The following is a 24,299-nucleotide window of genomic DNA, read 5'->3' as shown; positions in this document are numbered from 1 at the left end:
CGCATTTTTTTCTCATTTGCAGCAATTAATTTTTTTTCAAATCTAAATTTAAAAGAAAAACACGATCCTTGATTACCTGAAGAGATCGAATGAATGCAACCATTCCAAGCTTCCGATATTTTTTTTTTTGTTCTGTACTCTATCTCATACACACACACACACACACACACACACACACACACACACACACACACACACACACACACACACACACACACACACACACACACACACACACACACACACACACACACACACACACACACACACACACATTTTAAACGACGAGTTTGAACTGAATAAATTATAATTTAAAAATTTAAAATTACCGGTATTTGATTGATGAAAGTGCTGCCGTCTGATGGAAAAAATAAAATAAAACTATGATTCAGTTATTTTTCAATTTCAACTTGAATTTAATGAACATTGACCAATGTCCACCACCATACACAAATGTTCAACCCTCTGGAATAAAATTTTATTTAAATAACATTTAGTAGTAGTAGCCTGTTGCATATACAATAAATTGCATCAATTTTGTTGTTGTCATCATTTTTTTTTTTTGCAAGTAAATCTGATAAATCATCAACAGAGAAAAAATTGATAAATTTTTGGAAGTGGATATAAATCCAAGATAGAAAGAGAGAGAGAGCAATGAAGAGATCAAAACATTCGATGACAATATATATGAGATTGATGGATGATGAGAGTTGTTTTAAGAGTTTGTTTTCAATTTTTCATTTTTCAATTTTTTCATTTTTTTGAATTTTACAATAATTACCAATGTAATAAGAAATACATGCATACGAGCAAACAATGTGATTACACATAGAGAATAAAAATTTACAAAATATGTAATTTCTAATAATCCGAAATCAAATGATATGAACAGAACAAAAAAAAAATTTCTAAAAGATAAAATTTTAAAGAAAAGGAAAAAAAACCACAATGAAATGAGATATCATGTGAAAACAGGATTGTATGATAATCAATTGAAAAAAAAGAAAATCAATATTTCATCGGATAGAACAGCGTATGGGGGCAGAATGATCATTGATTATTGATTGATTGATGGTGATTCTAGATTCTCTAGAATATAATCATCTGATTGTGAAAGAAAAAAATTGAATGAATGAAAATGAAAATGGAAACCATACAGAATAAAAAACATACCGATATTTTTATTTAATAAACCCAATTGTTTAACAAATAAATGATCAACACATTTAAGGCCAATACTACGCAATGGTGGTAAACGTAATAATAGTTTAGCAAAACGGCCAGGCTGATTTGGATAATGTGATTTACAATGTTCTTCTAATGCTGCATATACTTTATCTCGATATTGTTCAACATTGGAAACGGATTTAAGATTTTTCATTTCTGTATAAAAATTGATTCAAAAAAAAATTAGAAAAAAAACCAAACAACATTCAAATGTTACCTGAATTGAAAAGAACCACCGAACGTAAACAACCAATTTCTGTTTTATCCATTTGCATTTCACGCATTTTACTAACCAATTCGGTCAATACACGTTGAAATACTTCACCAATGCCGGTACTTTTTGCCGCTTGTTCATTTATATAGAAACCATTGGACAATACTAATACTTTATCCGCTTCTATTGAACGATGTGCAAATTCAGCAATGAGCAATTCATTCCAACCAGATTTCATTAATGATACTTGATCATCTAAATGTAATTCACTAAAATGTGGTATCATACGAGCCCATTCAAATAATTGAGCAACTTGTTGTTTCACTGCATCGGTTATATCCGTTATTCTTTCTTTACGTAGTTTAATATCTATACGCATTTCTGCTTCACGAATCTGTTGTAACAAGAGATCATGATTATAATTGGAAGTACTTTCTACTTCATTATCATTTTTTTCTTTTGTACGTTGCCGTTCTTCTTGTACTGCTTCACGTTTCATACCCATTTGTAAACATTTCTGATAACGACAATATTGGCAACGATTTCTTTGTTTTTTATCAATTATACAGCTACGTTCTTCACGACATGCATAGAATAGATCTTTTCGTACGGTACGTTTAAAGAAACCTTTACATCCTTCACAACTGAAAAATTATAAATGAAAAAAAAAAATTATGAACTATAAACCAAGAACCAGAAATAAAAACGAACGAACCTATAAACACCATAATGTTTACCGGATGCACGATCACCACAAATGGCACATAAATGTTTTGATCCACTTAATGGATGATTTGGTGGATATGATCCACCAGATTGATTATTATTTGCCGTTGATGATGATGAACTATTATTATTATTTGTAGTTGATTGTGGTGAACCAACTGAACTTGCAACAATTTGATTATTACCGCCATTGGAATTTCCATTACCATTATTCATTTGTGGTGATGTTGTTGTTGATGATGATGTTGCCGCTGTTGTTGTTGTTGAGGACATATTGTTGTTTATAGATGATGATGATGATGGAAATAATGAAATTGATTGTGTTGAAGAAGATGATGTTACTGGAACTGTTGTTGTTGCTGTTGTCGATGGATATGGTGAAAATACATTAGTACTGCTCGAAGATGGTGATATCGATGCTATCGAACTGACTACACTATTTGGACCAGAACCATTTGTTATTGTTGCTGTTGTAGTTGTTGTTATTATTCCGTTTGCAGCTGTAATTTGAGAGAAAAAAACAAATTATTTATTTCAAATAAAAATTAATGCGAAAGGGTTAAGTGAAAAATGAGAAAAAAAATAACCACTAGCATCCAAACACACATAAACAAAACAAAAAAATAATCGCGCGTGCAAGTTGATAAATTGTGAAACTATGAATCGTTGCGTTTACAAGAGCAACGATATACCTGAAGAAGCTGATGATGAGAATTTAGATTGAAAATTCTGTGAATTAATCCAATTTAATGTTTCCGATTGTTGGATCGATGAATGTTGTTGTTGTTGTTGATAATAGACATTTTTCGATAATTCCTGTGATTGATGATGATGATGATGATGGTCATTATTAAAATTTTGTATATAAAATTGTGTAGAATTTGTATCATTCAATGAATTTAAATGATTAGTGTGATGATGATGACGATGATGATGATAAGGATAATAAAACATTTGAAATGATGCTGTATCAGGATGATGACCATGGCCATGATGATGAAAATGATGTTGTTGTTGTTGATGATGGTAAGCATATGAATTGGTCATCATATGATTTGTAGCCGTTGTTGATGATGATGAATTTTCAAGATGATGATGATGATAATTAGAAATCATTTCATAACTACCGTTACCACCACTACTACCATTTTCTTCATCAATATCATGATGATGATGATGATGATATGAAGAAAATAATTTCGGAACAATCATTTTGGCATCATGATGATGATGATGATGATGATTATCAGATTGTTGTTGTTGAATTCGTTGATCATCATCATTTGAATTATTATTATTAACATTAATCGTACCATTAAAACCGGAACAATGTAATGCAGTTATATCACAAAATAATTGATAATGTTGTTGTTGTTGTTGTTGTATATTATGACCATGACAATGGCCATCAACATCATTCTGATGATGACCATTATCAATGTCCATTGATAAATTATGATTATTCATCATGGATGAAGTCATTATTAGTTTAAAAATTCAATTCAATTCAATTCAATCCAATCAATCATCAACTACGAAAACATCAATTGAATATAAATGTATGAATCCGAATCTGAATGATCGTCATTTTTTTTTTTCGTTTCTTTTATTATTATTACCGATATATATTCAAATCCACAAGCATCAATCATCAACGCGCCAGCGCTCATACATTGGATTTTACAGCTATTTAATTTAATTTTTTTTTTATAACCGAATAGTAGTAGTGGTATATATGAAAATTGATGATAAAAACCATCATATGTTAACAAATAATAAATAATAATCGGAAAAAAATGAATCGATCGAAAGATAATCTATAATTTCAATCAGCCGAAAAAAAAGACAAAACAGAACGAAACGAAACGGAAAAATCTCAATTGATCCATATTAATTAATTAATTTGTTTATATATCAACCATAATAATGTCTGATGAATTGATGAATGTCAGACAATCAGACAAAATTGTTTTTTTATCATGGTTGCCTGATAAAAAAAACAATTCAAAGTAAATCAGATCACCAAGACGAAAAAAAAACAGAATAATTTCATTAACAGCGTTTTTATTGTTTTTGACATGAGTAAATGAAATTTTACCCGAAAATCAATCCATCGAATGTGTGAATTTATCGAAATCAAAAAAAAAATTTGAAACAACAAGCAAAATAGACAGAATAATAATATACAATGGGCGTAAAACACAGACTGTTAACGAATTAAAACAAAAACAAAAACAAAAAAAAACAAGAAAATGAAACCAAGTGCAGTTTCGCCAATCAATCCAAAATCCTTTTTTTTCTTTGTATCGATTCGAAATTGAAAAACGAAAAGAAAATATGAAAAAAAAACATTTCAACCAGAAACCAGAATAGATTAATCAAACAAGAGCAACAACAACAACAACAACAAATTTTGGTCAAGAACTTTTTTTGACCTTCAAAATATGGAATTAGAGATGAATTTATGCAATAATATATTTTTTTTTTGGGGATTTAATCTGCTTATTAATTTTTTTTTCATTTTCTTTTTCTTTCTCTCGTTTGCCTGACCAGAATGTGGTGTTGACACATTTTTATTTTTTTTTTTCATTTTGTGAGTTTTTTTTCTGTGTTGTTGATTTATTTTTTGACAACCCGAACAACGAAAACAACAACAACAAGCATCTTTTGCATTGTAAAAATCAATATGGATAATTGACATTGAAATAGTGGAAAAGATTTTTTTTTTACCCATTTTTTTTTTGGCTGAAAATCGTGAAAAATATGAATTGGCTGTTCGTGTGTCGAATGACATTTTTCATTTTTCGTTCAAAATACATATAAAACATTTGTCAGACTACGATCGTATTTGAACCTGATCGTCGTCTGATGAATATTGATATGGATTTAAATTTTAAATATTGAATTAAATTAAATTTTCTGGCAATATACAAAATGTAAAACATTACATTACGTCTAGCTCATTTTTTTTATTGATTGATTGATTGATTCTTTGCCATTTGATTCATACAAAATTGGTAATTGAGTGAAAAAAATTTGATTATTTTGCTTTTGTTTCACAATCAATTGAATTTGTTCAATAATAATGATCATCATCATGTCTGATGTGTGTGCAATCGAATCAGACAGTGAACAATGATGATGATGAACTTTATTTAATTAAAAAAAAAAAAAATGAAAACTTCAACCAGAGTGGTAGACAGAAAAAAAAAATTTAAATTTTTTTAAAAATTCACCCACACACACACACACGATAAATATATTGCCATCTATTGGTATGGAATAGAGATCACGTGTGTGTGTGTGGGTGGATGTGCTTTTTTTCTATGTTTCTTCAGTTATAATTTATGTATGCATACAATAATGATGATGATGATGATTATTATCAACACGATGTAATAATATTTTTATCATTTGAATGTATATGTGTGTGTGTTTGTCTGTGTGGTTGGATGCAAAAGGCGCCAAAAAAAAAAAAAAAAATAAACAAAACAAACAAACAAACTTACCTAGATAAAGTGATTCATCCAACGATTCATCTTGTTCAATTTTAATTTGTAACACTGTTTGAAATTTTGTTGAAAATATCAAAAAAAAAAAAATGAAATTTAGATTTAGATTGTAAAGAAAATTTCGTTAAAAAAAATCAAAAACACCTACTATTTTTATTCGATTCAGGTATGGACATTTTATGATGGTGTTCACACACACACACACACACCTTAACCGTAATTGGTCGTTGTTGTTGTTGTCCAGCTGTTTTTTTTTGTCTATTCACAATGACAATCACAATTGGTCAATAAAAATGGAATGAAAACAACAACAACAACAACAATTCACTTTTAGGAATGAATGACGAAACAAATGTTGGTGTTGAATGTAATTATCTAGTATTCAGGAACAAATAATTACATCACACACACACACAAACTATAGTTGCAAGAAAATAAACAGACAAAACGCACACACACAAACATCACATGGGACACCTACACAATAAATTTTTTTTTATCCAGGAACATTATCCAGGAAAAACCAAGAAAAAAAATAACAGCAACATTCATTGGAACAATTTTCAGGTATTTTAATCGGTTGCAACGAAAAACCAACCATCATATCATCACACACAAACACAACGAATTGAGCGTCAAAAAAAATGTCAAAACATTTTCAATCACACTACGCATACACACAAAACACGAACAATTTAAGAATTTTGGTTTTGTTTTGTTTTATTTTTAAAAATTATTCTCGAAAATTAATCTTGGATTCACTTTATTGTTTCGACGGATTTTGTTTTTTGTTTTGTCTTGTTGTATCAATCAAACACACGACGCAAAGTGCACTCATGAGCACATTGGATCTTTTCTTTTCGTTTCTTTTCTTTTTTTTTTTTTAGTTCTGGAGAAAGCGCTTTCTTTTCACTTTCTTTCTTCTGGTTTTTTGTTGTTGTTGTTGTCGTTGTTGTTGTTATTATTGTTGGGTTGGCTGTAGAGTATCCACACATTCAATCATTGTGTTGTTGTTGTTGTTGTTGTTGGTGTTCTTCAAAAAAAAACTTTCGTTACGATTCACACAATTCTATTCTGATCTTCAAAATATCCACACACACATACACACACAAGAAGTGGTTTCTTTTTTGTTGTTATTATTGATCAAGTAGTGGCATGACATACAAACCACACTGATCATACTACCACCACCATCGTCATCATCATCATCAACAAATATAATACCCAACCATCCAAAGCCAAAGCCAAAAAAAAAAATGCATAAAAAAACATGACATTTTTTTCTGTGATGTGATGCGATGTTCGTTGGATACAACCAAACAAAACAAAACAAAAAACGTAGCAAAAAAAAAAGTCAGTGACTGATTGTCATGACACACACACACACAGTGTGCATTTATTATTGTCTCTGTCATTCGATAATGATTGACTGAATGAATGATTTGATGAAAATTACAAATCATCAGCCATATAGAAATTATTTATTCATTTCGATTCTTCTTCTTCTTTGTTGTTCGTTGTCGTTGAATTCTATATTCCATATTTGTGTGTGTGTGTGTGTGTGTGTGTGTGTGTGTGTTTTTGTTGCTGACATTATCGATCATTTATATATAAAAGTTTATTGACCATTGTGTAGTTGAATGGAATCATTAATTTTGTCATTCGTAGAAACAATTCTGTATTTCATTGGAATTTTGTATCATTCAAAAGGAAATGGTTTTTTTTTAGTGTATTAAAGAATTCTGGTTCAACATACAGTGGTAAATTATAAATGACCTATATAATAAACACATTATATTATGCTAGCAGTATTATTCATCAGATATATCAGATATATTTTGTGATCTATATATATCGGATTTTTTTTTTTGGCCCAATTTAAAAATTATTACAGCCACATGTGTCGCCATCTATTGATTTTCGAAATTGATCAATTTTTTCATCGAAAGATGGCGACACGTATTTTGTAATTTTCCAAAAAAAACTATCCTATTTATGAATTCGCTTAATTCGAATATATGCGCGCGCGCCAATTCTTTTCTATTATAATTGGGAAACAAAAATAATAATAAAAAAATAAATCCTACTGGATTCTACTATATAAGGGATTCATTATTAAAAAGAAGCAGAAAAAAATAATGAATTCAAATCAACCCTCAAGCCTTTAGTCTCTCTCTCTCTCTATCTATCTATGGATAATTGCATTCAATACACTTGAGATAATGGTTAATTAACGAATCAAATTATATTAGAATAACCGGCTAATAGAATAATTTGGAATTCAGAAAAGCCGGAAAGAGGAATCTTTGATTCTATTTAAAAAAAACACAAATGCTATTGATGAATGATAAACAGAATAATGAAATTAGTTGAAAATCATTGATTCACATGATCTTGATCAAAATTTTTTTTTCTGTTCCAGAAAAATTTCTAGAATTTTCTAGAAATTGTGTGTGTGTGTATGTGTGGGTGTGCATTTAAGTCTAACTAACAATCAAATTGGTAGATCTTTGTTTTTTTTTTCTTTGTTAGTGCCAATTTATTATCCAGACGAATGTCTTTATCTGTCTATCTATCTTCTAGTGTAGAAGAATATTCTCGTTGATTTGGAAAGAAAAAAAAACGATTGGCCAATAAGAGAAAAAATTCGAATTCCAATGATACTTTGGCGGCTACCGAAGAAGAAGAAGATACAAAATTAAATTTTACATAATATTACATTCATTGTCTTCAATAACAACAACAACGACGACGACAACAATAATTGAATTCTTTACATTTTCATCTTCATTATAGAACAAAAAAAAATTCTTCTCTGTCGCCCATTCACATCGGACAGAATTCTGCTTTAAATAAAAATTCTAGTGAATTTTTTTTTCGTGTTAAGGTTAAAAATTTTGTTGAAATTTACATTTATCGATTAAAATATTTCTGTTTTCAAATGTGCGTGTGTGTGTATGAAAAAAAAAAATTTCATTTCATAATCACTGAATTATATATATGAAAAAGGCTTAAAAACAAGAAAAAAAATTGATCGACATAACAGCAACAACAATAATCGATCCAGGATGAAAAAAAACCTTGATAATTTCCAAAAATAATCTATTATTATCCAGCACCACCACCACCACCAGTACCCAATGACACATGATTTTCTAACAACAATAGCTAGAAAAGAAGAATCAATCATACGACATTTTTATTTATAAACCGATTGATAGAAATCAGACATTATTATACACACCATACCAGCTGACAAACAAACAAAATATGGACGGATATTATCATCATCATTATTATTACAACAACAACAACAACAACAACAGCAACAACGACAACAACAACAACAACAACAACAACAACGACAAACGAAAACGAAAATCAATCCCGGGTAAAAGAAACAATTTGCATTATGCGTCAATACTAATTTGTTTATACAGCGTGTGTGTTGTGTGTGTGTGTGTGTGTGTGTGTGTGTAATATTGAAATTGAGACCAGAAAATCAAAAAAAAAAAAAATTCAATTTACAATGAATACTATGTACTACAAAGTATTGGATCATCATCATCATCATTTTTTTGTTTGTTCGTTTGTCATATCGATAAAATGTTTTTGTGCTTTTTTTTTGTTGATCCAAAATGTTTATCGCCTGAATGATGAAATATCAGCGGCCATATCTCTTTATGTGTGTGTGTGTGTGTGTGTGTGGGATGCATTTTTTTTTTTTTTTTTGCTGGTGCATCAAACATCAATCAAATTTGATTGATAATATTGGATAAATGGTTGTTTGCAACCACAACAACGATGACGATGATGTACATATGTATGGAACAAAATTTTTATTAGCAAACGAATATGGTGAACAATCGAGAGAAAAAAAAACGAATGACCCGGAATTCCATAATTTATCTTTAAACATTTATATTCTGACTATTTGTTGTTGTTGTTGTTGTTGTTATTCCTGCTGTTTTTTTTGCTATCCATCCATCTATTTATTCTATATCCAAATTTTGATCCAATTCATTAGAATCAACTTGATGTTTGTGTGTGTGTGTGTGTGTATATATGTATGTGCAAACAAGTTCAAGTGTGTGTGTGTTCAAACAAGTGCAATTGTAAAAGGAAATTATTAAGAAGGGAAAAAACCGGAATCGAATAAAAAACGAATTAATGAATGAATAACATTGACATGAAATGAAAAATGAAAAAAAAATTTAGCTGAATTTTTTACGACAACAACAACAAAACAACAAAAACACCAACTACAATCAAATGATTGTTGCAATTTCATTCATTCATTCATTTTAATTCTGCAAAAAAAAATAATGACAACAACAAAAACAGATTAAATAGTGACAATTTGAATGAAATGTGAAAAAAAAATTCAACAAAACATGTACCGGAATAATTTTGATCAATTCTTGGCTCCTTGCTTTTTTTCTGTCAACAGAATTTTATTATGTGTGTGTGTGAGAGAGAGAGAGAGAGAGAGAGAGAGAGAGAGAGAGAGAGAGAGAGAGAGAGAGAGAGAGAGAGAGAATGACGAGAGAAAGAGAAATGAATATCCATTTCAAAGAGAGAGAAAAAAAAATTCCATTACCGTACAGAATTTTTTAAAAAAAGGACATAAAATTTTATTTATGTGAACAGAATTTAGATTTTATTTTGTTTTGTAATTCTTGTGTATCTGATTCTATCGTCATCATCATCATCATCATCATCATCAGCGAAACAATTTGATTCAACAATGATTCACATCATTTATATATAGAAAAAACAAAACGAAAACTTGAATGAATCGAAAGTTAGTTTTGTTTTTTTTTTTGGCACATGATTCTGATTTATATGATTGTGTGTTTGTATAAATATAGCCAATCTATTGATTTGAATTCGATTTATATCCATTGTTTTGGTTTTTGTATTTTTATTTTTACTATTGGATAAAATGATACATGTAATTTGAATGGAAACCATATAACAAACAAAATAAGCCAACGAGAAAAAAAAATCCGAGATCAAGAGATGAATAAATTTGGTTGGATAAATCAAACACATGAATCCGTACAAATGAACCTGAATTCTGAATTCTGAATATCTGAATGAATGAAGTGAATAAATTCTTTTTCTTTTCTTTTTTTTCGGTTATATTAACTTGCACAATTTCCAACGACTATTTTCCTATAGGAATCAAAAAAAAAATTCTATTTTAAATTTTCTGTCAATTTAGTTTTTTTTTATTTCACAACAACAACAACAACAGCAAAAAAAATTCAACAAACGTAATCGATACACAAATAATGTGCTCATTTTATCGCACACAAAATACACACACGAATCAACGAATTTGATTGCCACCACCGCACAAACATTTGCATATACACAAGAGAGAAAGAAAGAGAGAAAAAAAAATCGATCAAGCAGCAAAAATTTTCGGGTTTTTTTTTATTTTGGCATTTATTTATTTATTCATGATTTCCATTTGGACAATTTTTATTCAATTTTCTTCAAGGCCAGATTATTGACTTACATTTTTTTAAAAAAAATCGGAAAATGAAAAGAAAAACGAAGAATTTTGTTCTTCGTCAATGGGAAAATAAAACTCTTTTTGTTGTTGTTGGTGTTTTTTGGGTATAAAATTTATTTTACAAAAACAAAATACAGCAAAAAAAAACGTCGGATCAATTTTTTCGTAGATAATCTTTCATTTTTGCTGACCATTTACCAAAATGAATGGATGATAATTTTGTCAGACTTGTTGCCGTGGTTGATGATGATGATGATGACGATGACAGCCTATGGTTATTCATCAATTTTTCATCATTCAATAATTGTTTATTACCACCGTTTGTTAATCCTGAATTGTTATTGAAATTTTTTTGTTTCAATTCTAAATTTCCATTGATTTTTTCAATGTCATTGAACTTTATTATTGATTTTTGTTCATCATCATCATCATCACCATCATGATCGTCTTCATGATTAATTCCATTATCATTCTGATTGTTAATATGGATATTCATTGAAAAAATCGTACCATTAGTATCAATTAAATTATCCATTCTATTTGCATTATAATTCATTGTTTTTACTGGCGTCTGGATCATTGATTTCATTGATGGCTGATGTTCATTATGATGATGATGATGATTGACAACAGATTGATATGACAGTCGACTGTTATTATTAGTATATTGATGATCAATTAATAAATTGTTTTCATTATTTTCCTTGTTATTTATAGTAGAATTGTTATAGAATTTCATTTCATTCAGGTTATTCACCGTGTTTGGTTGTGAAGATTTTCTTTTACTACTAAAGTGATGCTGCTGCTGCAGCTGCTGCTGTTGGCCACTAATTGAATCTTCATTAGTGGTCGTTGAACGTCTTGCATTGGTTTTCAATGTATCACAATCATCATCATCATCATTATTAACATTCTTATGGATCATTTGCCAATAATAATGTTTCAATGGTTCATATTTTGTACTAATCCTACGGATCAATTCTCTTTGATATTCATTTAATGATGGTTTCTGTTGCAAATATTGTTCAGGCGCCATTATCATTTGTGGTGCTTGTGATTGCCAATTTGATGGCCATGTATGTGGATCATCTTCACAGTAATTTGTCGGTGTTATCGTGTCGTATTGTGGTGATATATCCGCAGGGAGTATTTTTCGTTCTTGAAAATGAATCAGTAATAATTTTGAAATTTGTTCATATTCTTCTGATGATAATTGTTGCTGTTGTTGTTGTTGTTGTTGTTGTTGTTCATGTTCATTGAATTTCTGTTTTTGCTTTGTTGTTGTTGTTGTTGCTGCTGTTGTTGTTTTCATAATCGGTCGATCTGTTGATGATGAATATCTTGAAACATTATCATATAATGATGATGATTTTGTAATATTTGATGATGAAATTTTTAATTTTGATTTAAATTTATCATCATTGTTTGGATCATGATCACCGGTAGTAGAAACAGCAGCAACAGCAGCAGCACCAATATCGATCATTCGATTCAAACTTGGCGATGATGATGATGATGATAATAAAATTGATTGATTTTTACGATTTTCATCTTTTTGTTGACAATGATTATTATAATAATGCTGATGATTATGATAATGTTGTGGCTGCTGTTGATAATGTCGTTTATTATGTACACCATCATTACCGTATGTATTCGAAATGTTGATTGATTCCATCATCATGGTGTTTTTTTTTTTTTTTTTTTTTTTTTTTGATATATTTGCATTAATCAATTTGGCATAGGGAAAAAAATGTTTTTTTTATGGATCATAAATTAATTTTTGAAATTAAAATTTGCAAAGTAAAAAAAAGGCACACACACACAGACAAACAAACAAACAAAAAAAAATGAAACTCCAAAATTCAATCAATCGAATGATCAATAAAATTTAGTGTACAACAATGAGGATAGCAAAAAAAAAAAACTGACAACGACAACTTTGACAAACAGAAAATGTTATCAAAAAAAACAAAAAAAAAGTTTGTGTTTTTTTTTCTCTTGGTTGGTCGGATGATGGTTGACGTGTGTGTGTGTGTAATTTACATACGAAAACCAATAGAATCTATATTACCAAACAAACAAAAAAAATGGAATCAAACAACAACAAAAACATTTTGTTGTTATATACAATATGCTTGTACGACAAAACGAAAAAAAAACAACGACAAAGACGATGGCAACAAGGACACCACAGACGTACACACACACAATTTAATTCGACAATAAATATTCAGCTCAACAACATTAAATGTTCAACAATGATGATGATTTTGATGATGATTAGGATGATGATGATGATGATAATGGTGAAAATGATAAAAATGAAATGAGATGAGATCAACAACGAATCCACTATAGTGAAGAAACCAAATAAATCCAGCAGCATTCATTCACGAAGAAAGTGTGAGAGAGAGAGAAAAAAATTCTTGAATTATATTTGGCTTGCCATTTGGTTGTTGTTGTTGTTGTTGTATTCCATCATCATTCACGCCTTTGAATGGCGCCGGCGTCAGCACAGCCGCTTCTGCTGCAATTATGCTGCTGCTGCAGCTGCTGCTGCCGTTGTTGTTGTTGTTGTTGTTACTGGTGTAATTTAATCTTGAAAAAAATTATAGACAAAAAAAAAGAATGAAATGAAAATCAAAACTTGTAAAACAAATGAACATCAACAATTGGAATGGCCAAATTCATCATAGAAGTGGTCATTTTTTTTTTGAAATTGGAAAATTTTTTTTTCATTTTGTTTGATGAAAAAGAATTCCAAAAATTTTAATCCAACCAAAAAAGTGATGAACATTGTTGTCACAGATTATTTTTCGGTCATTTGTTTGTCAACTAGCCAAATTTTTTTATTGTTTTTCTTTTATGAACAAAAAAAAATTGAAGAATTTCCAATCAAAAACAACAACAACCCAATCCGAATAGATAAATCCAACAAAAATTCGATAAAGAACATATGGACAACGAAATTGATCAAAAAAAAAAAAAATAGTTATCCACGTTCAATATAATATATATAACGATCAATCGATTTACACATAATCTCATCATCAGAATCAGAATCTGAATCAGAAAAAAAAATTCTCCACCCAAATGCTCACACACACACACACGCAACAAAAAAAAAAAATAATCAAAATGACACTTGAATGCGAATTCTGTTTTTGTGGTTTTTATATACAACGTAATTCACATAATAATAAAACCACCAGATCAACCAAACGAATTGAAAGATTGGTGGAAAAAATAGCCAAACACAAAAAAAACTTTCAAATATCGTCGTCGCCGTCGCCGTCAGTTGACATACATTTTATGCGACACACAACTACATTGTCACACACACACACACACACACAGTACATTGTATTTAATTCAAAGTGAGACAAGAATAAAAAGAAAAAAAACTTTATAGTGATGAAATTGCAGAAAAAAAAGAGGATTAATGTTTATTACACATACACACACACACACACACAAACGTTATTGTTATGTAATATTGATTTCGATGGTTTTAATAATCTTATATTAATCGATCGATATTAATAAGTCAAAAGTAAGTATTTACTGTCGTTGTTATTAGCATAACCAAAATCTATCTATATATATGTCATTAGGCCATCGCTATTGCTTTCTATTGATGATGATCGGCGATTGATTGAAGAATATTTTTAAGAAACATACACAGACACAGACACACTGTTGATGTTTTGTGGTTGTTGTTGTTGTTCAAAACGATTGGAAATCTACAAAAATTTGCAGTAATTATAATCAATGAATAGATAGGGTAGAGATGGATTTCTGTTGTTGTTGTTGTTGTTGTTGTTTTTATGGTTGTAAAAAAAACTAATTTTATATGTCATTATCATCATCGTAAAGCGAAATATAGCCGTCATCACATACGTCATTTATTCATTTGTGAATGCCTAAATTTGATGATGAATCGTAAACAAAGCAACCACAGCGATAGAGAGATAGAGAGAGAATTCTGATTTGATTGAAACTTTTATTAGATGATAAATCTGATTTCCAAATAATATACGATTGGAATATATGTGCATAGAGAAAATTTACATTGGAATTTCGTTTATTGTATGAATTCTACAGAATTTTTTTTTTCTTTATTTTTTTTCTCCGATTGCCCGCAATCGTTATTCTACGCCATTCATTCGTCCATTTCATCAAAAAAAAAAATTTATTATTATTCTGCAATTGAAACACAATTCAATTGCAAAAATCGTATTGATTGATAATGAAAAAAAAATTTTGCGCCATTTCTCGTTTTAGAATGTTGAAAATGTTTTTTGAATTCGAAATTAATAATTATATCTACCGATTGACCATTAGAACTGAATGAATGTTTTCTTTTCATTTTAATTGAATATACGAATCGCCAAGGTTAAATTTCAACAATTTTGTTAGTGTTTTGTTCCTTTTTGATAGTTTCGTTTTAGTGCACTAATTAATTTTAGTGTTGCCAAACTTTTTTATTTCTTTCTTCACATATGATGAATATTATAGACCTGATATATTATGATATGCAGTGCTTAGGTGCAATCGCCACCAATGGGCAAATAGAGAAAGCGAGAGAGAAAAAATGTTTGAAACAATCAATCAATCCATTAATCGATCGGTTGGTCGATCGAAAATAAAATAAATGATGATCAGAATGAATGAAAATATTACCTATTACCATCAACCCTCTGACTCTATATGCATATATTATGGATTTGAAATTCAAAAATTAATCAAAAATATATGAAATCTATCTATCTATATGTAACATGCAACATCATTACAATTACACAGATTGCATTCATGGAACACCTACATACAAACACAATTTATATTTTTCTTTGATTCGATAAATATATTAGGATGATGATGAGTTCATTGCATTCATTTTTATTCAAGTTTTAATTATTTTATTTATTTTTTTTTATCTTCAAAATTTTAATTACAAAAAAAAACAACAATTACACACACATTGCCATCTAGCGATTAAGATTAAAACATTTTTCATTCATTATAATTATCGATAGATGGCGTACAGAAATTCTTGTTTTTTTTTTTTTTTTTTTTTTTTTAATATAAACAAATTGGCCTGATTTGTTCCATCGTTCAACTGTGTGTAGTTTCATTGAATTGAATTGAATCTCTCTATGAATTGTGTGTGTGTGTGTGTGTATACAATATACTTGTTTTTTAGTTATTCACAATAAAAATGAATTTCACGCATACATAAACACACTCACACAATGAACTCTTATGGATGGTGATCATGATCATCAAACGAAATGAAAAAGAGAAAGAAAATAAGAAACTCAATATATACACAATACGAATACGCCCAATTTCTTTAAATATAATAATAATAATAATCATTTAATGACAAAATTGCCGATTGGCTTATGGCTTAAACCACACACACACACAAAAAAAACGAGAGAATAAAACGTACACATCAATCAAATCAAATCAAATTTAACTAATCCTGATTGCCTGTTATCATCATCATCATCATCATCATGATCATGAAACTCAAATGATGATCACTTCATTTTGGAATAATTTTTTTCCCTTTTTTTTACCATAATTATTCGTTTGATGATGATGATCAAAAAATCAAGTAAGTCATTTTCTTGAAACAAAGTATCTTTTTTTTTAAAAAAAAAACTCAAATTGTACTTGTTTCACTCAAATGAACCTGTTGAATGTTGTTGTTGTTGTTGTTTTCTATTTTTGTTGTTGAATGTGTGAATTATTTTTATCACTCTTTCTTTCTTTTTTGTTCTTAATAAAAATCGAAAATAGTTTGACCTTCACAGTCAGTATAATATTTGGTACAATCCATCACCATCATCGTAATCAACAAGAAAATTTTCGTTTATTTTTTTTTTGGCAACAGAAAAAAAATCATCATCATCATTGGTTAGTTTTTCGTATGATTATATATGTTTTATGTTTCCTAATTTTTTTTTTTCGTTTTTTTTCCTGCCTGACCAGAAACAAACATCAAATCGAATCAATTTTTTTTTCAGTATGTGCCCATTATTCATCCACATTTGAATGTCAAATGTTTATCGATCGTCGATTATTATGAGTTATAAATAAAAAAAAAATTTATGCTGAATTGTTTTGTACACACACACACACATCTCCACTGACGTCAAAGTACATCCTCGTCATCATCATCAAATCCATGACCAAATTGGTTATTTGTTTTCGACAAAAAAAAAATAAATAAATTCTAAAATTGTTCAAATAGATGGATCGATTATTTTTATAGATCGATAGATAGATAGATAGTTAGATTCATCAAATAAAATTACAAATCTCGATGATTAAATCGTCTATAATTGCTAGAAATAAAATCATGCCAAAGAAGAAAATTAAATTGAGTAAATTACGTGATTATACGTTGAAAACAAATGATCGTCATCATGTACCATTACCAACGGGAAAATATCAGAAAATTGGTTGCCGTGATCTGATGATAGGATTATCACGAAAAAGTGGAATACTCACACGTTTATATTATCCGGCTAAAACTGATCCTGGAAAACAATATGAAATGAATCCATTTTTGTGGCCAAATTGGTTACCGCATGAATTTTATACACAAGGTTATGCCGATGTTGCCAATATACGGTCAAAATTTATGTTTTCAATGGCCAATAAAACACGAAAAAAGAATGTTTTCATACCTGCCGTACCAAATGCACGGCCACATCAATTGCCTGTTGGTCAAAAATATCCGATTGTAATATTTTCACATGGTCTTGGTTCATGTCGTACCACTTATTCAGCAATCTGTTGTGAGCTGGCTTCACAAGGATTTGTTGTCGCCGGTAAGATTATCATATTCGTATTCGTAAAAAATTTCAAATTTTTTTTTGGTCCATCTAGCCTTAGAACATCGTGATAATTCGGCATGTTTAACATTCTATCCAAAACGTCCAACGTATTCATTTAAAAATTCGAATCCAGATTTTTTCAATCAAATCGGTGATCAAGTTGATGCCGATGATGAAGTTGATTTTGGTGATGAAATCGATGATCCAAATTATATACCACCAAAAGCATTAACGGCATTGACACATATACCACATCTAGAATTGGCTTGGATTCGTTTCCGTTATGTAAGCGTATTTCGTGCCGACGATGATGTATTGGCGTTTCGAAAAAAACAAATTCAACAACGTGTTCGTGAATGTACACGTGCTTTAGATCTAATGGAAGCATTAAATGCTGGCTATGAAATTGATAATCTTCTTGATCCAGGATATAATTATCGTGAATTTGAAAATATGCTTGGTATATAATGAGATTTTGTTATCTTTTTGTTAATATTCAATTATTCGATCTAATTCCATAGATATGGATCGTGTATCATTAATGGGTCATTCATTTGGTGGCGCAACAGTATTGATGGCCGGTGCATCTGAATTACGTTTCAAAACTATTATTGCGCTTGATCCATGGATGTTTCCAATTAAAGATGAAACATTAGATCTAATACCGCAACCAGTATCGATGATATTTTCGGAAAATCTTTCAAAAATACCAAATACAAAATCAATTGATGAATGGCTTCGATCCGATGTTAATAATGATTATGGTGATGATCGTAATGCCATCATTATAAATGGTAGTAATCACCTGCAACAAAGCGATATACCATATGTATTCAGTGCCTTTAATCGAATATTCAATACATTCAGTTGGCGTAATCGTATCAATCCGATCATGGTGCATGATTTAACAACAAATTTATCCATACAATTTATCGGCAAACATTTAGGTAAATCAAAAAAATCAATCAAACAAACAAATTTATCTAGTGTTTTTTTTTTGTTGATTCGCACTCGTGTTTGTGTAAAACAACAAGAAAAACCTGATTTTGTTTTACCGATTTTTTTTTGTTTGTTTTCTATCCAACCTTTAACAAATTGATGATATGAATGTTGTTGATCATGTGATCATCATCAACAACAATCATGCAACGGAAAGAAAATCATCACCATAATCATAATCATAGGCAAATTAATCACATGATCTATCACACGGTGGTGACTTGTATATAAACACACGTATCACACCGTTTTTATCTTCTTTTTTCGTTGAAATAACTTTTGTTTTTTTTTATTTTTTTTTTATTATGCGATATATATACTACACTGCAGATATTCCTATCGATGAACGTATCAATCAATATGTGGATGAACAACGAAAACATTTACGGCCATTGATTAAAAAAAAGACTATATAAAATCGAATCCAATTCCAGCCGCTGCCGCTACTATTCAATCAATCAATCAATCAATCGATCCTTGATTAGACACAATCATTGTATATTTTTTTGTGATTTAAAATCAATCATCACAATCTAACAAAAACAACAACAACAACAACAGAAATTTTGTGACAACATTTTTTGACATTTTTTATTTTGAATATATTAAAAATGATAAAAAAAATTCGAAAATTCACAAATGAATTGAAACAAAATTATATATGTTAAATAAATGGGAAAATAAATAATGTGTGTGTGCGTGGGTGTGAAATTGAAATCCATTCAATGACAATAACCAAAAAAAAAAAAAAAAAAAAATGATGATGAATTTAAATAAAGTTTGAAACCAACAAAAAAAAACAATGATTTGTTAAGTTTGTTTTTTTTCCATTTGATTTTTCAAAGATTTAAGTATTTAGTGATCGATCGTTCGATCGATTGATTGTTTGATAGATCGATCAATCTGGGGAAAAAAATGTGTAATTTTGAATTGTGTAAATGATATTAATATAATATAATAATTTAAGATGAAAAATTTGGCAGAATAAAATTAAATAATAGGAATGATAATGATGAATGTGTTGTGTGAATGATTGATATCTGCAGTTTTGTGCGTGTTTTTTTTTAATGTGCAAAAACAAAAAAAAACAAAGGAAAATCGGTGGTAAGTATAGAATAAGGATGAAATTTGGATTTTTTTTTTTGTTTGAAAAAAATTCAAATTGAAACATCAATGCTGATGATGATGGTGATGAATTATTTTTTTGATTTTTTTCTTTGTTCAACATCCAAATCATAATTGACAAAACTGATACAATATTCACGTACACCATCCAGATTTAGGCAACAAAGATAGAATGCATCTTCACTACCTGTCCATTGGCCACATTGTGAACACATTGTATAATTTTCATTTGAACCGCATGGATTTTTTTCCGTCATTTTTTTCAATACATTTTTCCATTCATCATTTTCGGCTGTATATTGTTCTTGCTGTTGTTGATTATTAGACAACGTTGTTTGTAATGTTGATGATGATTCTTCATTTAAATCTTTTAAATTCATCATCGGATTACATAATACCAATGTATTTTTATCATTTTGATTGATAGTTAACATTATTATGGCTGTAATCAACAGGCTAGCCATAAATGACATGTTTGTTCTTGTTATTAAGATCATTATTTGTTGTATGAATGATGAATGATGATTCATTTTGTTTTAATAGAAAAAAAAGCGTGAAGCAATTTTCTTGAAAAATAAAAATAAATAAAGAATTCACACACACACACACACACACACACAGGTAAATGATAATCAATATGATAATGAATGTTCAACTCTGTGTAAGTAATAATAAATTAAGTATATATAAGTAAATGGTGATGATGAAAACGAAAATAGAAAAAATTCAATCTTGATATTGGTCAACAAAAACAAAATATTCACGTAAGAATCGTAACGAATTAATTTTTGTTGTTGTTGTTGTTGTTGTTTGGTTAACTGTTACCAGATACGATGATGAATGATTTTTGAGATCATGGATTGATCATCATACGCTTTTTATATCGATTATGATGATGATCAATACATCGAAGAACACACACACACACACACACACATTCAATTTACAATGAAATCAAAAAAAAAAAAAAGATAAAGACACACAACATCATCATCTATTAATGTTTATGGATGGTGTGTGTGTGTGTATTATATGGGACGATCATTGCACATTAAACACACATTAAAAAAAAAACGAAACATCAATGATGATGACGATGAACATTTTTATTCGTTTTTTTTTTGACAATTTTTTTTTATTATTATTTCGATCAATGTTAATGGTGGTAATGACGATGACGATGGTGGTGGTGGTGGTGGTGGTTGTGGCCGTCAATATATCATGTATGTATGTGGTGTGTGTGTGTTTAAAACACCATCATCATAATCATCATATTTGATACATATATTGGGTATATTGCCATCATTCATTCATTCATTCATTCATTGTTTATATATTTTGTATACAGGGGCCGACAAATGAAAAATTTTTATTTTCTTTCTTTTTTTTTACTTGAAATCGATGATCATCATGATAGGATTATGTGTGTGTGTGTGTGTATGGCATACACTGACACTAGTTGCATTTTGAAAAGTCTTTTTTCTTTTTTCTTTTCTTTTTGTTTCGCGACAGATTTGAATTTTTGCTGTTGTTGTTGTTGTTGTTGTTGTTTTTACTCAGTCTGAAAAAAATGAATAAATAATCGATGCTTGAAGTGAAAAAATATTGGATAAAAATAGCAAGGTTGAACCGAAAAAAATTTAAATTGAAAATTTTGTTTTTTTTTTCATTTCATTTGCTTTCACTCAATGGATGTTTGAAACAAAAACAAAACAAAAAAAAATCAACACACCACGCATCATCATCACGATGTGACAATCATCATGTGATCACAAGATAATAATCATGATCAAGAAGATCATTGTCAATCAATGAATAAATTTTGATTAATTTTTAAATTTTAAACTAAAAATCAAATGTGGATCTGAAATCATATTGTCTTCGTTTTCAAATTTGAAGATATGGAACGATAATTTTTTTTTTTTGTTCATTTCGTTTAAAATTTTCAAATTTGACATTGATATCGGTATCAACATTGATAATTGAATGGTGAAACAAAAAAAGAAAAAATTTCCGTTGAAAAAGTAAAAGTAAAACAAAAAGTGAAAGTAAAAAAAAAAAAAAAAAAAGCTGTCTCCTAAAGATAGATTATTTTGCCCAAAAGTTGATTGGTAAAACAACAGCAACAACAATAAAAAAGAAAGAAAGAAAGAAGAAAATCAAAATCAGAGCATCTCATTTTGAATTCATACACCGCACCCGCACACACACACACACACACATGAATATTATCTGAATTAATCAATACGAGACGATGGCGGCAAAGATGTCTGCGACAAATCATTAATAATAATAATAACATATATATTGGTTAATTGAACCAACAATAAATGTATGAATGAATGAAAATGAGAATACTCATTTTACGTAGAAAAAGTTCAAACACTATATCTTTCAAGGACAACAACAACGAAATACATTTTCTGCTCAATTCCAATTTTTTTTTCTTCTTCTCTTCTCGCTGCGTGTTTGTTTATTTTCATTTCACTGACAGAAAATAAAAATAAAATAAATAAATACAATTCTTCAGATGTTTTTAGGAAGAAAAATAATAATAATAATTTCCAAGCCCAGACAATATATTATTTTCAAATCATACAATCATAGAATGAATTAATCGAATCATCATCTAGATCTCATAAATTCCAATTAATTGATTGATTTTTAATGTCAAAAAAATTTTTTTTTATTATTATTGATTGATTTTTTCCACAGAAACTCAATCAATCAATCAATCAATTAATTGACTATACTACTCTATATATTTAATGATGAAAAATTGCATCAGCATTATATTATGATGATTATGATCAAATGATTGCAATAACAATAAAATTTTTTACACTATATGACGATGAATATGTTTGGATTTTGGCTATTTTTAACTTTTTAACAATTCTGGCTCTGTTTTTAGTGTTTTCTTTTTTTTCGTTCATGAAATGACGACGAGAACGCAATAATAATGATGATTGCACACACATACACATGCACAATCATAAAAAAAATGACCGATGAATGACGCGGAACATCAGCAACGTTTGTTCAACGTAATCATCATCATCATTTGAGGTCAATAAATTGTGATAATGATGATGATTACGGTCATGGTGTAATCAGTGTGCAAGATTTTTTTCTTTCAATTTCAATGACAATATATCGATTCAATCGATATTTTTATTATTTTGTTTCAACAACGAGAAAAAAAACCGGCAACAACAAGTTATCTTACAATACAGACATGTGGTTTTTTTTTCGTCGTTGTTGTTACATTTCATTGATTCATTGATTCATTCATTCATTCATTCAAAAATTGTTTCTTCTGTTGTTGTATAGTTGAGAAAAAAAATGAAATTAATCACCATATATAAAATATATCGATTGCAATCATTGCAATGATGCGAATGACCATTTTTTGAATGTGAAAATCCGTGTGAATAAAACAAAACAAAAAAACCATTTCACTTTTCGTCTAAATATTGAGTGAAATTTAGCTTCACACACACACACACACACACACACAACAGTCATAGATAGATTATATGTGTCATGACATTTTACACAAAACAGGAGAAATTTTATATTTTTATTTTTTGGCAACCTGTTGCATTCATATCATCATGTTATTTATTGATTGAAATAATCGATAATCTTTCCTTAGAATGTTGATTGATATTATAATTGGATGATGATGATGAAACTTTGGACTTTTAGGACGAAATCTTTTTTTTTATGTTGGAAAAAAAAGTAGATGATTTGAATTGAATAAACTTTCATTGTATGTGCGAGTATGATTTTGTGAACATTTGGTATTTATTAGTAGACGAGTTGCTAAGGCAAGATTTTCCATAACGAAACAAAATGAATGAAATACAAGCACCAAATTCAAATTTAATTTTGATTATTTAATCTCCTATATATCACACGCACACACACACACAAAGATTTGGATGATTTTCTTTTAGTGTTTGTACTGTTGTGATTAAGATTTTTGATCTTTTTTTTTCACTTGATTAATATATATCGATGATGATGATGATTATCTATCGCTTACTTTTTTTTCATTTTGATTTTTCCCATCAAAGACCTTGGCGTTTGAACACATCTCTTGTTCGTTC

General features: G+C 29.1%; 3 protein-coding genes across 6 annotated transcripts; 1 reads left to right on the top strand and 2 right to left on the bottom strand.

Moving 5' to 3' along the window:
* Positions 1 to 456: 456 nt before the first annotated feature.
* On the bottom strand, positions 457 to 6,787 carry LOC124498459 (retinoic acid receptor RXR-alpha-B). 3 transcript variants are annotated; one of them, XM_075729141.1, is made up of 7 exons: positions 6,161 to 6,787; positions 5,828 to 5,937; positions 5,677 to 5,730; positions 2,157 to 2,667; positions 1,445 to 2,085; positions 1,174 to 1,383; positions 457 to 1,104 (listed from the first exon to the last, which is right to left on the bottom strand). In XM_075729141.1, exons 1-7 carry the CDS (start codon positions 6,229 to 6,231, stop codon positions 1,058 to 1,060), a joined length of 1,644 nt encoding a protein of 547 aa, XP_075585256.1. In that variant the 5' UTR covers positions 6,232 to 6,787; the 3' UTR covers positions 457 to 1,057. The 3 variants fall into 3 exon arrangements, with proteins under 3 accessions (XP_075585256.1, XP_046918172.1, XP_046918171.2); XM_047062216.2 differs by having other exon boundaries at positions 5,828 to 6,787; XM_047062215.2 differs by lacking the exons at positions 5,677 to 5,730; positions 5,828 to 5,937; positions 6,161 to 6,787 and adding an exon at positions 2,860 to 3,758.
* A 4,315-nt stretch (positions 6,788 to 11,102) lies between these two features.
* LOC124498563 (uncharacterized) lies at positions 11,103 to 13,683 on the bottom strand. The gene has a single exon (XM_047062334.2). The coding sequence runs from the start codon at positions 12,885 to 12,887 to the stop codon at positions 11,358 to 11,360; it is 1,530 nt and encodes a 509-aa protein (XP_046918290.2). The 5' UTR covers positions 12,888 to 13,683; the 3' UTR covers positions 11,103 to 11,357.
* Positions 13,684 to 16,324: 2,641 nt separating this feature from the next.
* Positions 16,325 to 19,714, top strand: LOC124498562 (platelet-activating factor acetylhydrolase). 2 transcript variants are annotated; one of them, XM_047062333.2, is made up of 6 exons: positions 16,325 to 16,832; positions 17,018 to 17,134; positions 17,210 to 18,054; positions 18,113 to 18,520; positions 18,582 to 19,007; positions 19,390 to 19,714. In XM_047062333.2, the coding sequence occupies exons 3-6, from the start codon at positions 17,544 to 17,546 to the stop codon at positions 19,473 to 19,475; spliced, it is 1,431 nt and encodes a 476-aa protein (XP_046918289.1). In that variant the 5' UTR covers positions 16,325 to 16,832; positions 17,018 to 17,134; positions 17,210 to 17,543; the 3' UTR covers positions 19,476 to 19,714. The 2 variants fall into 2 exon arrangements, with proteins under 2 accessions (XP_046918289.1, XP_075585254.1); XM_075729139.1 differs by having other exon boundaries at positions 16,330 to 16,832; positions 18,119 to 18,520.
* The last annotated feature ends 4,585 nt before the right edge of the window (positions 19,715 to 24,299 follow it).

The sequence above is a fragment of the Dermatophagoides farinae genome, chromosome 3 (assembly GCF_024713945.1).
Source record: "Dermatophagoides farinae isolate YC_2012a chromosome 3, ASM2471394v1, whole genome shotgun sequence".
Lineage (NCBI taxonomy): Eukaryota > Metazoa > Arthropoda > Arachnida > Sarcoptiformes > Pyroglyphidae > Dermatophagoides > Dermatophagoides farinae.
This window is presented reverse-complemented; position numbering and strand designations above follow the sequence as displayed.